The 16,699-nt window shown below is 39.0% G+C and overlaps 2 protein-coding genes and 1 non-coding gene across 4 annotated transcripts in view; all 3 read right to left on the reverse strand.

Moving 5' to 3' along the window:
* Positions 1-16,699, reverse strand: part of LOC112156842 (alpha-2-macroglobulin-like protein 1) — a 43,531-nt gene that overhangs the window by 6,764 nt on the left and 20,068 nt on the right. The gene's annotated exons all lie outside the window — the stretch shown is intronic.
* On the reverse strand, positions 211-10,775 carry LOC112156754 (alpha-2-macroglobulin-like protein 1). Of its 2 annotated transcripts, none has more exons than XM_036214696.1 (19): positions 10,661-10,775; positions 10,403-10,577; positions 9,858-10,038; positions 8,825-8,981; positions 8,526-8,578; positions 8,372-8,392; positions 6,626-6,794; positions 6,420-6,504; positions 6,227-6,347; positions 6,032-6,146; positions 5,837-5,946; positions 4,349-4,504; positions 3,980-4,219; positions 2,363-2,426; positions 1,677-1,822; positions 1,434-1,583; positions 1,145-1,348; positions 649-724; positions 211-416 (listed from the first exon to the last, which is right to left on the reverse strand). In XM_036214696.1, exons 2-19 carry the CDS (start codon positions 10,480-10,482, stop codon positions 292-294), a joined length of 2,253 nt encoding a protein of 750 aa, XP_036070589.1. In that variant the 5' UTR covers positions 10,483-10,577; positions 10,661-10,775; the 3' UTR covers positions 211-291. The 2 variants fall into 2 exon arrangements, with proteins under 2 accessions (XP_036070589.1, XP_024144855.1); XM_024289087.2 differs by having other exon boundaries at positions 215-416; positions 655-724.
* On the reverse strand, positions 15,195-15,266 carry trnah-gug. The gene has a single exon. It is a non-coding gene; the product is annotated as a tRNA-His (tRNA).

Below are 16,699 nucleotides of genomic sequence, written 5' to 3' on the forward strand. Positions count from 1 at the left end.
GACCGGGGTTTGGGTCGCCGAGGCACTCGCCTTCGACTGCCACCCAAACCACAATGCACCGGCCCCTTCAGAGCTCCCCTGCAGGTGTAAATTCATTTACTGAAAAATAATTTTATGATGTCATGTCACAAATGGCACAGTGATCTGTTTATTGACTGGAGGTGGTGCTGTTGCAACAACAGAGCCCATTCTATAAATGCTCCACCACTGTATCCCAGTGCTTACAAGCTCATTGTAAAAAAGAAAAAGAAAGTATTATGTTTAAAGAACATAATAAAAGCAAACAATTTATTACCCCACAGAAACAAGGTCCCAGATCCAGGTTTCAGGAAAGTATGTCCTCACAGTCTCCGTTTTCTGCTCATTTGAAGGTTGCTCATCCGTATTTACAGCTATTTGCTCAGGGGCAGCAGCAGCTTGAGCCAACATGCAAAACCACATGGGATAGAAAAAAAAAAGCAATTTATGTAAATTGATTTATGAAAACTGTTCTAAAAGAAAAAAGCATTAACTTTTTTCTCTTTTCTTTCAGAGCGTAACAACCACCTCATAGGTTAAGTTTAATCTTCACAGAAAAAAAGCAAAAAAAAATAAAAAAATTTCTAGAGTTAATAGTTTATAAAAAAGAAATAAAAAAATATGACATACCCTTACCAAATTTAAAGAAAAAGCAAGGTCTGGGTTTGCTCACTTCAGAGTTTGTAACGATTTTGATCCCAATGTTCTGGAAGTAGAGAAAAACACAGTGAAAGATTATTAGAACAAATGCGAGTAAAGTGTAGGAAGTGAAAAAAACAAATTGAAGTATGTCAAAATCAGGAATGTCATAGAATAAAGAAAACAAATAACAAATAAAGATAAGGAGATGTTGAGAACTTGATCCCATTATATTTTCAGAACATAAAACATGCTTTCTTTATTTAAAGAAGTAAAAAATGTGAAAAATACACAGTCAAAACACATAGAAAGGCAGAAAATGACTGAAAAAAAGTAAACTGAAATGCAGCATTTTGTAGAAAAACACTAAAGGCCAAATTAGGAGATTTAGTTCAAGACAATAGACACAACATTATATTAGAATCTCACACCTTGAGCTGAAACTTAAATCTAAAAATGTTTTATAGAAAAAAGTCAAATAATTAACCTTAAAGATGGTGTAGACATCAACCCCTCCATATGCGGGTAAAATGATTGAGCGTTTATCCCGGCGACCTCTGGGGATAAGTTCAGGCTCCTCTGGAAGTGGAACTGGCCTTAGCCACGGATCAGGAAAGCAGGGTTTGGAGAAGTAGTCATCAACCCGGTAGTCGTACCCCCACATTCTCTGAATGGGCAACTGACCGTAGACCTGTAAGGAAACAGCCTGGACCGTAAATCTGGAGCCATACCCCTGAGGTCAAAGAAAACATGCCATATTGGGGGAGAAGTCGTACATAGTCGGTTGTGAGTTCCTCCTCTGACTTGAGCAGGAGGACGCTCTGGTCAATGGCTCTGACGGAGCAGAGGGAGCTGGGCTGGGCCTGAAGAGTCAATGTGGTCTTTGCTCCTGGGAGCTCTTGGAGAGCTGAGAACTTCAATGACACCTGACCAGGACACATCAAAGCACAGAAACTGGTTTGAAGAAAGTAGGAAGTTGTTTGTTATGCGACCTTGATTGGTCCAGTTTCATTCAATACCTTGTTATTGAGGCACAGCTGAATGGGGAAGTCCCGGCTGTCGGCCACAACTTCTCCACTTGACAACATGGTGTAAACCACCACCTGGGCCACTGGAGCCAGGTCCATCACCTTGGAGAGGGGTATCTTTAGCTTTCCTTTGTTGACTGGAAAATAAATAGAAAATGCTCATTCAACTCGGAATTTTCACAAAGCACGACATGGTCTGAAAGTGGCCCATGGTAAGTTTACTACAGATCTTTTTAGTTCAAAGAGGCCTCCTGTGTTTTAATATTGGCCAAACTAGAGTAACAAATTACGTTACGGAATTTGCTTCCTAATAAATTTAATTCCTCACAGTTAAAGGCAGAAGCACCAAATAAAACCTTTTGGTTATTCTACAGCCATCTTGTTGCCAATTTTGCTTTAAACCAGTGTTCTTCACTCCAGGTCCTCGAGAGCCGCCACCCTGCCGGCTTTCCAGATCTCCAAGTTCTACCAGCTGCTGATTCATTCTGATTGAATGAACACACCTGATCCAGGTAATCAGCAGCAAGCAGATCACAAAGAGCTGGAAAACAGGCAGGGTGGCGGCTCTCGAGGACCTGGAATGAGTAACACTGCTTTAAACCATGATTAGCTATCAGTCATTTGGATGCTGAACACTATATGTACTCTTCACATTTGCAAAAAACTGAAGTTTGTACCAGTTCGATCTTTAACACGGACAGAGATAGTGCCCTGCTGCACAACTGAACCTTTGGACTCCACCTACAAAAGAAAAACAACAGGTTAAGATCCTTGTTTTCATGAGAAGAATTGATCAAAAAGGGATTCAGATAGAACATAGGGTTCAAAAGTTCCAACTTTACTCAAAGTCAGAGAGAAGAAAGAATATTAATTTGGAGTCTTCAGTCTGAACAGTCTGACATGGGGAACTGTCTCGTCAATCTATCGTCTTGTGAATCAATGTTGCTTAAATATCAATGTATTTTTGTTTGTACTTCAATCTATGCCATTTCTTCTGTGACACGGGTCAAAGATGCTTGATTTTTGACATATCCTTACTCCTTCATGAGTCCTTTCTGGGCTTTAGCAGTGCCTGGTTTAAGTTGCCCTCATGTGGGCAACTTTATTAATCTCACTGTTTGGGATTAATAAAGTATATTGTCTAGTCAAAAGTCCAATAATTGATCAACACCAATCAGGTTCAGATAAGGAGGCCATTCCTTGCTGTTACTCTGACCAAGTCACCATCGGAGTCCACCAGGAGGACAATGGAATTCCCCATTGGGGTGCTTCTCTGAACTGCCGATCGACCCGTGGGCCAAAGTCATAGTTATTAACCAATGTCTTGCCCAAAGGTGGAGAGACATGACTCTCATCCACTCCTGTTACTAGGGGATCAAGAGTAAACCCACACCATCCTACTGTCTCTCACCATGAGTAATCTGGAATGGTAGCAACACCTCTTGAATTAGGATAGAGGGATTAAGCTTCGAAGGTCAGGCTCTGCACAGAAGCGAGACTGAGTATATCTAACTAGTTTGTCTCAGCCTCCCACAGAACCTCAGGCTCCTTTTACTTTTTCTTCAGTTTTATTTAGTCTATTTAGCTTTTAGTTTGTTTATATTTTATGTCTAATTTTCTGCCTCTGTAAAATTACCAGCATGAAGCCCAATGAGGCAAATTTTCTTTGTGATATTGGGCTATATAATTGTATTTTCACCTAAAGGTGATATTCAAAATACCAAAAGTCTAATTACACGAGCCAGGGTTGGACCACTGGGGCACCAGCTGTCATGACTGAGGCTGACTGGGACCCCAACTCCAGGTCTTGCCCCAGCGTGAACCCTAGGTCCAAGTGACTTGGAATGATATTTGTTCTCATAAAAGTGTTTTGAACAACTCTTTGTCTTGGTCCTATCTGCCATTGGTGACCCAACCAGGGGGGTTCGCCCCAGATAGCTTAGCTCCTGGAATCACTCAAGATTTCAAACACCTTCACCAAGATGGTGGTTTTCAAAAATAACATTTTTTTCTGTTTCATTGTCCTGGATTGTTTCATTTTAGGTTTTTAGCACCTTCCAAGATAACTTGGATCAATGGGGATAATGTGGCTAATGCTACATTTTACTACTATTTGATGAAATTTGTCTATACTTCTTTACTTTGTATTAGATGTCTTTTGACAGCCAGTTAAAAGAGCATAACCGGTAGAGATCATTAGTCAAGTCTTGCATCGTAACTCTGCTCGTCTGCATATCACTACAATAGTCCTAAAAACCTAAAGTTAAGTGTGTTCAATGCTAATATGAACTTACCATGTAGAAGAAGTTTAGGACCTTCTGTCCTTTCTGTACATCCTCCCCCTGGATTATGTACCGGGCGATCAGGGATCCATCTTTGTCACACGGCAGATCCATGCTGCCATGATCAAACTCCACAAAGCTCTTGCTCTTGGAGTAAAATCTAGCAACATAGTAGTTGGCCTCCCCATAGTAAGGAAGCCGGACTTGAAAATCAGTCTGTGTTGCATTGGTGTCTCTTATCTTCGTCGTTGCCTGTTGAGGTAATAACACCCAACATCAGGTTTATGCTTCAGTTTATTACTTCCTATTGGAATAAAATTCTAACATAATAATCAGTTTAGTCCTGAAAACATCAAGTTGCCACAAAAGGTTGTTACTTACCAAAAGATAAACCGATTCTGACCACGAGGATGTGTCCAGAGAAAAGTCAGCGAAGCCTTTACGATCCGTTTTGAGAGTGAATTTCAGTGAGTCTTCAATATACAAGTAGACCGTTTCCTTTGCAATGGGACTGTCATCTGCACCAACCACTTTGATCTGGGAAAAAAAATATGGGTTAAAGGTCCTCAAAGAATGAGCTCTTTCCTTTGTTCTTATATACTTGATTTTTAAAGAACGCAGAAGTGAGAAATGTTGGATGTTTGTCATTCATATTACATTCATAATCCCATTTCTGAGACCATCTCATTATAGGATCCAAAGTTTCATTAAAACCTATTCTGTATAAAGTGGTCTGTGTTTTCTGCCCCGTAGTTCATCACCGTTCCACTGGGGGCAGTAGAAGGGGTTTCCCAGCCCATTTCAAAATGGCTGCCTCCGTGAAATCTCAAAAACACTTTTGGCGGGAATTTTTTGGTGCAAATTTTCACAACTTTTAGTGAGAATAACATAGTTTTTGTAACTTATTTTTGTAAATGATTACTGAATGTATTTAAATAACGTAAAATGTGTTGATAATGTTTTATGACACCATTTTAAAAATGTGTGGATCCAATTTAGGAGAGACGCTTTTTTCCTGAACAATCAATTATGTGAGCAGAAACTTATCAAATCACCCAATATATCATAATTAGTCATTTATTTATCTAATTAAAAAATTAGATCACAAGTTTTTGTTGTAGATTTAATCAAATGTTTAAAAAAAACATCTTAATTGCACACAAGTGGATTTTTCTGTCAATTATTTGGTTTTATGGGCTTTACAGAGTTGATGGTTATTTAGTTCTTATATTTCCATGTATTAAAGATCAATAGAATTAATAATGACAGCTTTTTTTTCAAAAAGAAACGGTAGCTCCAAAACTACATTTAGTACAACTAGTTTTTCTTCAAATAAATGTACAATTGGTGGATCATCCCTGAGATTTTGTTGGTTTAGTCCATGAAATGAATCGATTGGGTATCTTTTTTCAAAAAAAAAATTAGAAATTAGAGGTGAAACACAATCCCTGTATGCCTTTAAACTGAATGAAAACTGGTTAAAAGATTCCATGACTTCACCAAGCCTACAAACACAGGATGGAACGATACAGGCTGTGTGGAACAACAGGGCTAAACAAGTATTAGGAAAAAGAAAATTTGGACATTTTGTTGATTTTTGTCAAATAGAAATGTACAGTAGAAAAGAAAGGAAAAGGACTTCTAAAATAATGTTTTCCCTGATAGTACATTACATTATGGACGGGCAATCAGCAGTAATCAAAGTTAAATTATGTAATAAGTAATACTATTAAAATAAATGTTTAATTCTTAAAAGCTTTGAGTTTAATAAACCAGAGATTCCAACTAAAATTCTTCAGATTATCTGATTCAATTTCCAAAATCAGATTATTATTTTATTTTCTGAGTGATTTTGATTGAAATCATCACCTTTCCCTCGAATGGGAGTCCAGGCTTGTAAGAAGAAGGTACTTCCTCAAAGGAGACGCCTCTGATCTGAGTGGTGAAGCGAGCGCTTCCACTGGCTTTCAGGATGACACCTGGATGACAGCAGACAGATGTGAAGTCATTAGGGATGAAAGGCTGGTTAATCATTGGGCAACAACAAGGTTGAAGTCGCTGTACCTGTGCCAAACTCCTCCAAGTCAGCCGTCACCTCAAAGTTGTCCTCAAAACCGTTTTGGTCGAGGGCGAAGTCTGCCAGATCTACAGTTTGTGTGGCGCATCCACTTTTGTCCGTCTGCAGGAACATTCGAAAGGCGATATTTAAGATAGGCAGAGACGGTAAAGAACCGATTAGTATTCAAGTGAAATACTCACGGTGAGCTTAAAAGTTACGCAGATGTCTTTTAGCTCTGTAGGTGACCACCAGTTAAATGGATACGCACGTCTGCAGAATTCTGCCTTGACTGAGCCCAGAACTGGTTTCCCATATGTGTATCTGTGGGGCAAAGCACAAGAATACAGACGTGTTTTTCTGTTTTTCTATTGAATTAAGCTTTAAGTCACTCACTTTCCACAGATCTTCATCGTTGCCTCCTTATCCAGGATGGTGATCACATTGGGCAGGTTTACAGTTACTTCAAACTTTGGCAAAACTAGAGAAATCAAATAATAAAAACGTCACATTTCTTTTAAAAAATTCAAACTTAATTACTCAAAAAGGAAAAGAAAGAAGCAAACTTCTATTATACCACCGCTTCATAAAACCACTCTTACCATATTCTTTGATCTCAAAGTTGTAGGATATGGCTTCGCCTTTGTCTGTCTCCGCAGTGATCGTGTAGATTCCTTGTGCAGCTTCAGGAATGGTGGGGTGGGAAAGGTCAAGAATGCCGCCGTCGATGGACTTGTCCAACCATTGAGCGATGCGGTTGGAGTTGGGATCCTGGTTTTGAAACAATAGGCACATCACATTGCACACCTAGATTCTCATTGAACATTGACATTAGGCTTAATATAAGTGACTGGTCAGTTCACAAAGAAACCACAGTGACTTGTTACACAAGCGAGTCCAAGTCCTGTCAGTCCAATGAAAAATGGCCCAAAAGTACAGAAATAAACAGCAGTTCTAGTCAACACGAGTATAAAAGATAAAAAACAAACTACTATCGCTTTATGAAGATGGGTTTATAGACAACACCGCTCATTTTATAGGTGAGGGTTCAAGAGATGCTTGGAGACAGATGTAAGATTGGTTCTGAAGCCACCATTCCTGGTCAGGGAAGGTTTGTCTTTTTCAATGATAAAGCTTCTTTACTGAAACCAAACGAACTGGATTTGCCTGAAGGAGACGAGGCTGTGGAATGCTAATGACTGCCTCCCCCACTCACCCCAGCTAAGGACTGAAGGACTTTCAACAACACTAAACCACTTGGATGTTTTCTTATCAGTCTCTTAACCCTAAAGGATGAGGGGTCATTTCTTAAACCCTAACATTGACCTGGTATCAGTCTGCATCTGGTACCAGGTTTGGTGCAAATCAGTTCTGGGTTAGGGTACCAGAACCAGCCGGGTCCCGAGGACCCTGATTCAATTGGGAAATGACAAGTTCTGGACACTCAAAATCTCAAAGTGATGCAGAGGGGTTCTTAATGCACTGATAAGAGACGACTTGGGAATGATAATGTTTTGCTTAAACGTCATCTTTTATATAAACTGAATTTCTAACATCTGTATTTCTTAGAACTGAGAAAGCCTGGAGGAGAAGAGGTGAAACATCTTCTATAATAAAAGATAAATTAGGTCCATTTGATGCTTTTTTCCAGTTCAACATATGGACTCGTGAAATTAATCAAACTGGTTTCTATTTAAATTCCATAAAGCTACCATTTAGGCAGTCATAAGTGGAATGAAATGGAAAATTTTCAAAAGTTATCAATGAGTAAAGCTTCCAATGAAGAAGGTCTACCTCACTTCTGGATTCCCAATTTATCTGCCTTCTTTTCTCAGTCAATCTCACTTTTGCTTTTAAATTCATGGATGTTTTTCTTTTTACATTCCAGACAGATTTTCCGACGATCCTGTTCTCCACCTGAACCGTAATGTCTTGGACTGACCTCTACCACCATCAGCATCAAGGCTCTGGGGATTTTATATCTATGGTCCAAGCTTATCCCACCAGGATAAAGACCAGGATGAAGATATCATCTACCCAGAGCCTAACCACCAGTAGACTATAGACTAATTTATGCACATTTTGTTTCACAAATGAATATTTGATCGTATTCCTAAAATCTCTCCTTATTGAATTGGATTCATTGTCAACACTGGTGTACTCAGTAGTCATTTCTATGGACCTGACAGTTTCACTATATGTTTTTAACAGGAGCTTGCACCAAAAAGTGGGTGTGGCAATGTGATTAACAGATCATTGTCAATGTGTTCCACAACAGTCAGGGTTGTTTTTGCCACCTGCTGGATTTGCAAATTTTGTTGGAAGTTAGTGGAATAATGGCGGCTTACCTCAATTGTCACTTCGGTGTACTGAAAGAGAAAAAAATAAACTAGTTTATTTCAACCCAACTGTCACAAATACATAATGTTTATTGGTCATAATAATATAAAAGTACTTGAGTGAATTACAAATGACAAGCAAAAATGGCAAGTGAAAACCCACCGTGCGATTGACGGGGAGGAAGCTGGTGTCCATGGAGACAATGCGGAATTGAACTTTAAAGAAAGAAACAATAAAATTTGTGACATCAATATAAAACACTAACAATTTATATAAGCTTGTGCTTAATAGGAACATTTTGGTTTTTTTTCTCATGAATAAAACAAAAAAATTTAAATATTTGGTGAAAATGTCAAAGTAGGTGAAAGGCGAATCCACATGGTCTTGATACTGAGATGTTTACCAAATGCAAAAACATGGTATTTTGTAGATAAACTGGAAGTCCAGAACTCAACACTCACCGGTCTGTCCAGGTTTGTAGACGGGTTTGTCTGTCTGGACGATGTGGATGAAGGCCGGAGGTTCAATCAGGACTTTGGTGTCCTGGCTCATTGAGTCTTCCTCTCCTTGAATTCTCACACTGATGGATGCCACAGTTTCCATGGACACTATAGGGACCTGCAAAACCAGCAAACATGTGAAACATGAGACTGGTGAATAATTAAAAAAAAAGCTTTTTAACTATTTCTTTGAAAATTAGTCTGACCAAAATCCACAGATGCCATAAAGTCTTTACAATGTGGAAGAGAAAACAGTTTTGATTTATTACCATGATTCTGTTTATTTTTGATCCTAAGTTGTAAATACACATAAATTCTGGGGAATTTAGGAATGCATGTCCAAAGTATGTTTCCTATCTTTGATTATATTGTGGGGGGAGGGGATAAATTAGTCAAGTTGATTTTATTCCATCTCAAATTTTGTGTTAATATGGGCACATTTTTTGTGACTTGCGAGTGGATGGACCCACTGAGTCTATTTGCAGTTATCACAACACAGTTTATGCTAAAAAAAAAAACCTTTTAGTAATTGAAGTTATGGCAATTTGATTTTTTTTAAACCAAAGAGCCAGACTGAAGACCTATAGGAGCCACATAGCCTCAGGCTGCAGACCCCAGTGGGATGTTTATGAGCGGATCAGCCCGTAGGCGACGTAAAACCTGCAAGGGAGTGACTGAAACCAGCTTGACAATCTGTCCTAAAGGGGTGTGCACAGTTTTCCTGTTTTTTTACAGTCAAAGGACAGCAAAAGGCTGTTTTTTTACATTTTTTTATAAATATTTCTCTTTTTTTCTAGGAATACCCAGCCGAACCTCATTTGCATTGAAATATTTGGAGTAAATGCATAACAAAGTCTAAACTGGTGGAACAATTTTCAATAATACAAAATACTTTCTCGCTGTTTCTTGATTGAGTGCATTCTAAAATATCTTACATTGAGGGTTATTGGTTTGAATTTAAAATAAAAACTGTTTTTCAAATGATCAAACAGACCAGAAACTGGAAGCAGCGGTAGTAGTCACTTTGGACAGACTCCTCTGTGATCATGACGCTGGAAGAGTCCAGATCCATTGAGATGTTTAGGGTGATTGGCTCTGTGGGGTTTTGGATCAGAGCACATAAGGTCTCCTGGTTTCCTGCCATCAGACGGGAGCCGACGGTCACAAAATAAATTCTGCAACCAGAAGAAGAAGGAAAAATTAAGTTTCCAAGAACAACACAGAATATAGATGCATGTGTTTAAGGACAATGACCTCATAGTTTCATGAGTCAATTTTTTATTATGAACGTTAAGGGGTTAAAATTCAATTCTTATGTTTTCTCCAGAGTCAGAAATTAATGTTGCACTTCTTTTAACCCATTATATATGTAGACATTTTAAGTAAAATCCGATACTATGCAGATGATACTATGATATTTTCTAACAAACCGGTTCTAACCAATCAGCTAACCGGTATATCTTAGGGATACATCCTGAATCCTTGGTAATCTTTCTTCACTCTGTTACCTTTACCTTTTAAGCTCAGTTGTTTACTTACGTTTCATTGAAGTTGGCCGGCGCCACAAAATGCGTGAGGGAAGCAGCCACAATGGCACCAAGCAGCAGGTGAGGCGTCATGTCTGCAGGACCGCAGGAACCGCACTGCACTCCAGAAGACAAAGGCGAGGTCCTTCTCCTGCCGATGAGGGATGCTCACTGGTGCTGCAGCGACACTATGGCTACTTATGAGGCCGAGCTCCTTCGCCCTAACCCTCTTTTCAGTCAATTCCGCCCCATTCCAGTAAGCCACCCTTACCAGGAATAGGAGTCACCGCCTTGCCTGCGGCCAACCCTCTGGTTTTACGTAATTTCTCTAAAGCTGGGGTTAGTTTAAGGAGTGGGACAAAAGCATGAAGGTGCAATGATCAGCATCTGGTGTCAGCTGGACAGGTCTGACAACAACACCGATGTCAAAAACAGCAATTCGGCTCGGAGGGGACCTTGAAGGCTGCATAACAAGACTTGTTTTTCGTTTGCTTGGTCTAAAACCTCCACTTAAAAGTAACTCAACCTTGCAGTATGGATTCCAAACCATTTTTTATCATTCTTCATTAAACTTTGCAATAAGACACACGTCTTGTACTGCTGGAATACTGGAAACCTTCATTTTCTCTGGTGGCCTAGGGACATCTTAGTGTTCTCCTATGGAGGTCAAATGAGATATAGGGGGGAGGGTTCAAAAAAGTTAGAATATCATGGAGAAGTGTCTTGATTTCCATTATTCTACTCAAAAATTAAACTTTCAAAGAAAATAGACCCCATTGTTAATTCACTTTAAGTATGGAAATATCTCATATTTCTATACATATATTGGGGTTCCAGTTCATAAAACCAAAGGAAAAAATGTCAACAAATCAGAATCGGTTAAAATTTACCAACTAATTATCCACTAAACTCAGAGCACCTGCACAGGTTCTTCAATTTTCAGTAAAATGGTTCAGTTTGGTTCTATTGTCTTGGTTTGGATCAAGATGAAGGGGTTCGGACTTGACGACTAGACATAAGATTATAACTGATACGCTTCATCTTATGGGTAAGCCACATAAGTCAAGAGCATTGTGTCCAAGTCCATCAAAGGAAAGTCTAACGGAAGGACAACACGTTTTAGGAGAAGATTCACTAGTGAAGGAGACGACCGTTGGGTTGAGTGGACAAGGACAAGATTCAAGAACCTGGGAGACTTCTAGAAAGAGTGGAATGAGATGGAAGAACAGCTTCAAAAACCTTGATGTTCAGACACTTCTGGAAGATGAACTTCCGAGTCTGGGTCAACGGAGGAATCATTTCAACTAGGCCTGGAGTCTGCAACCTGCAGCTCCAGATCCACAAGTTGCTCTTTTATCTCTCCATGGTGGCTTCTTGACCAAAAATAAAATAAGTCAGGGAGACTGCTGATTCAACCATGTCGACCGTCTGAGTCAGCAGCTCCCTGCTAAAGGCCGCCTGACCAAAACTACCTAAAGAAAACAAATAAAGCCCAGGAAATAAGACTACCAAGGTCCAACCCCAAACTAAAATAACAAAACCCAGCAGTGTAAAACGTCTGAGGACAAAGAGGGGAAAGGAAAAAAAAAAAAAATTCCGTGGATCCCTTGTCACTGGGCCACGGGCAAGCTTATAAACTATACCTTTTTTTTTGAGTCCCAAAAATCTTTTATTTTGAAAATCGACCAGATTCTCTCGATTAGCTTGAGCGCTGAAAGCAGTCCGGCAGCGTGCGACACAAAAAAAGTTGCATGTGGAACATTTCCTTGCAAATGGATGGGAGAAGAACAGACGTAAGAACAGGTGATTCACACACAACATGCCTGTTCGCATAGAGATGCGACTTCCACCAACATATCTATTCTTTTGAAAGGTACAGAAATGCCCCGAACAAGCTCAACCATTCAGATGGATGTTTCAGAGAAGTTGTGAACACCCGATTCATGCCAGTACTTCTATGAAAAGAAAAAAAAAAGAAGAGGAGAAAGGGGAAAACTGGCCCCTGCCCATACTATTGAAGTACTAACGATTGATCTACAATTTTAAAAATACTTTATTTTGATTTAAAGTTGTCTTTATTTTCTTTAAAAAAAACTGAAGTAAATGGTGTGTCAGAGACTGGTGCAGGAAACCAGGCCTGTTGGCAGGACCTTAAAATATGTCATGAACTGAAACGTGAGAAAAACAATGGGAGCAACAAAAAGGTGACAGAGCAGAACAGGAGTCCAAATGGACGGGTCAGGGCGCCAATGATTACACTCACAGCTGGACATCAGAATCAGACGGGGGAAGACCGGAGAGACGAGGCAGAAGGAGCAGGACGGCAGAACAGGTGAAGCAGATAAGTGATCAAGGCAGGGAGAGGGGTGGAGCTCAGGTGGAGGTTTCTTCAGAGAATTCTAAAATCCTGTTTTTGCTCATAAACACTTGAAATAAAGTAAACACTGGGCCCTGAATCTACATTTTTACATTTTTTGAATGGAATTAAGGAAATGACAACACCTGTCCACGACATTCTAATGTTGAGAGGATTTTATTTTTTTATTAGGACCGGAAATCATTTAAAAAAGAAAAAAAATAATTAATCATAAATATAGAAAAAATTAATCGTGCTTAATCGACATTAGTATTATTGTTTTTGTTGTAACAGTATTTGCCAGAGACTTATCTGAAATTAATCATAATAGGAAATCCCACTCAAATTTGTATGTTTAGAACAATTATTTTTTATTCCTTTGGAACCTCGGTTCTAAAACTCTTTTTTAATGTGATTCTCCTTTATTTTCCACTTTGTATTCACACACTAGACATAAAATTATGCAAAAACTGAAAATTCTCTGGAAAAATGTGATTTCTCTCCTAAAAACATTGCTGTTTATTTTACACGTTTCCTAGTATTGTGTTTTTTTCTTTTTTTCTCATATATTTACTTTCCTATGCTTGTGAAATATAATAAATCAACCTGTTTGGGAGAAGTTTGATCCAGCTGGATTTCAGGATTTCAGGTCGGCTGCTCACAGGTGTGGGCGCGTCTGTCTTTTCCTTTAACTGTAACTGTCGCCTCACGTGGCGTTGGGGGGGCGGGGCTTTCACGTATAACGGCTGAGTTTCCTTAATTTTTTAGGCAGTTTTGTGGAAAATTGATGTCTGTTCCCATTCAAAAATAAATAATGGTTAATATTAGCTAATTAATTAGGCTTTATCAATCGCACGAGTCAATGCATTGGCATTCACAGCCCTAATATTTATCAAACATCATGGACCTGTGGTACAGTGTCTGCCCTGAGACTGGAAGGGTGTGAGTTCAAATCCAGACAGAACCATGTAAAAACTAAAAAATGAGATCCAATACCTCCCTGCTTGACACTCAGGATTAAGGGGTGCTAAACTACCAATATGTGCTCAAGTGAGGCTGTGTCTGCAGAACAAATTTGACAAAAAGCAGCTGCTGCAAACAGCTCTGACCTATTTCCTGTGGTTCCACTGACTCCCATCTCATGGGTCACTTCATTGAAGCTTTTAAGCCATTTTATACCATAAATTGAACATCGATGAGCCTTTTGACATGGCTGATTCATTTTATCCTAAAATATTACCCCCAAGCTCTCAGTAGTGTGAGTTTTAATTAGAAAAGCAACACAAAATTCAGTGAAGTAGCTCAGGAATCTGGTCCAAATGTCTGCTGGGGAGGAGCTACACAGGAGAGATTCAAGACAGAGTTGGGAAGCCCCAGGACATGCTGGAGAGACCTCTCTCAGCTTGTTTAGGAACCCCTCGAGATTCTACCAGAGGAACTAAAGGAGGAAACTAGGAAGAGGAAAGCCCCAGAGACAGGTTCTGGATGAGGAGCAGAATAGGACTGGATAGGCCACGTATCAAACTGATAGTGGTTGGAAGAAATGATGATAAAGGAAGAGTAAAAGAGTAAAGATAACTTTATTTGAAGTGTTAATTTATATATTTATTTAAAATATACATAATGAAAAGTGAAATATTGGATCATTTGACAAAAGCTCTGATGATTGAGAAGATTATTTTATAGAATTAATTTTTTAGATGAGTTAACTACACCACAAGGTGTCGCTGTCCACCTTTGGCTCTAAAGCCTGATGAGAGGAGACACAAGACTTCCTTGTGTTGATCATGGTGAGGCGCTGGTTAGCCTTTTGGTTTTTAAAAGAATGTGAAGGCTGAATTACACTGGTCCATCTGCAATGTGTCTTAGTTGGATTTACACACAAAAAATAGAATGTTCATTATTAATTTGGACTGTTTACATCGCCGCCTCCCTCATGCCTGCTTCCAACTTCCATCCCCCTGCAACTCAAACTATACCCAGCAGTTCTATTTTAGTGGTCGATTTACTGCAAAAAGTTGGAAAAACTGAAAACTTTATTTGGCACTCAAAAAAATGTTTACATTTTTATTTTTAAGACAATGTGTTGCAAAAACAAATGTTACCACGCCAGATCATTTCCATTTTTGCTTCCAACACCGAAAATTAAAAGTTGGAAATACAAAAATATTAATCATTATGACAAAAAAAATGCAATTTACAAGGACTCAGTAAGGAAGAAGAGGGCAAAGTTTTGGATGGACTACTATACACAGAGATGAAATGAAAAAGCCACTCCCCTGGGGGCCAGGGGGAAGGGTTATGGGCTGGACTCACAACGGAGTCTTTGAATTAACTTATGGTTGACAGACAGACTCCACATGTAAATCTGACATCAGTCATCTTACAGAGAAAACCATAGAAACAAGAAAGAAGAACATTAACTGAAGAAAAAATATCATGAGTACATTGCTGTGACCCGGATTCGAACCGGGGTTGCTGCGGCCACAACGCAGAGTACTAACCACTATACGATCACAGCTATGAACAAGGACTGCACATAGTTCTAGGCTTTGTTGCTATCAGTGAACTTTTTGGTGGATCAAAGTAGAACTTCAGGATAAGTTGGAGTTCTAAGTTTAATATATTAGTACAGATTTATAAAATAAAACACATCTTTGGTTCACAATCATGGCAGTTGTCCCATCTGGACTTTATTCACAATGCTTTTTCAATGTCAGATAAGAGACATTTCTATTCAATACTAACTTGGCATTAGTCTCTGAACACTTGTAAGGGCTAAAAAGGGGGATTTGAAGAAAACATTTGTATTTTAACATTTGAAGGGTGAAAAAAGGTCTGCACGGTTAGTACTTTTTTTTCGCTTTGAATAACAAATTCAGGGATATGGACTTGTGAGCAACCGCAAAATTGAACAAAGACATGACCATGACAACGCAATAGACATCATTGAGATGCAAGGATCTACTTTTTGGCCACTAAAATATCCATCTAAGACCAACATCATGAGTACATTGCTGTGACCCAGATTCGAACCGGGGTTGCTGCGGCCACAACGCAGAGTACTAACCACTATACGATCACAGCTATGAACAGGCACTGCACATAGTTCTAGGCTTTGTTGCTATCAGTGACCTTTTTGTTGGAACACATTAGAACTTCAGGAAGAGTAGGAGCTCTAAGTTTGATTTATTCGTACACAGTTATAGAATAAAACACATCTTTGGTTCACAATCATATCAGTTGACCCATCTGGACTTTATTCACAATGCTTTTTCAATGTCAGATAAGAGACATTTCTATTCAATACTAACTTGGCATTAGCCTTTAAACACTTGTAAGGGCTCAAAAGGGGGACTTGAAGAAAACTTTTGTATGTTAACATTTGAAGGGTGAAAAAAGGTCTGCACAGTTAGTACTTTTTTTGCACTTTCAATATCAAACTCAGGGATATGGACTTGGGAGGAAGCGCTAAATTGGACACTAACATTACTACGTAATAGACGTCATAAATATAAAAGGATCTACTTTTTGGCTTTTAAACTGGCCATTTAAGAACAACTGAATATCAAATATCATGAGCACATTGCTGTGACCCAGATTCGAACCAGGGTTGCGGCGGCCACAACGCAGAGTACTAACCACTATACGATCACAGCTATGAACAGACTCTGCACATAGTTCTAGGCTTTGTTGCTATCAGTGAACTTTATGTTGGAACACAGTAGAACTTCAGGAAGAGTAGGAGTTCTAAGTTTAATATGTTTGTACACAGTTATAGAATAAAACACATCTTTGGTTCACAATCATGGCAGTTGACCCATCTGGACTATATTCACAATGCTTTTTCAATGTCAGATAAGAGACATTTCTATTCAATACTAACTTGGCATTAGTCTTTGAACACTTGTAAGGGCTCAAAAGGGGGACTTGAAGAAAACATTTGTATTTTAA

Source organism: Oryzias melastigma, linkage group LG2 (assembly GCF_002922805.2).
Source record: "Oryzias melastigma strain HK-1 linkage group LG2, ASM292280v2, whole genome shotgun sequence".
In the NCBI taxonomy this organism is placed as follows: Eukaryota; Metazoa; Chordata; class Actinopteri; order Beloniformes; family Adrianichthyidae; genus Oryzias; species Oryzias melastigma.

Bases quoted from the DNA above. Each gene is read 5' to 3' on its own strand.
- LOC112156754 (XM_036214696.1), bottom strand. From the start codon at position 10,482: ATGACGCCTCACCTGCTGCTTGGTGCCATTGTGGCTGCTTCCCTCACG. The intron at 8,393-8,525 runs GTGGGTTTTCAC...TTTCTCTTTCAG, and splicing joins TCCTCCCCGTCAATCGCACG to TACACCGAAGTGACAATTGA. The intron at 4,505-5,836 runs GTGATGATTTCA...TTTTTTTCCCAG, and splicing joins GACTCCCATTCGAGGGAAAG to ATCAAAGTGGTTGGTGCAGA.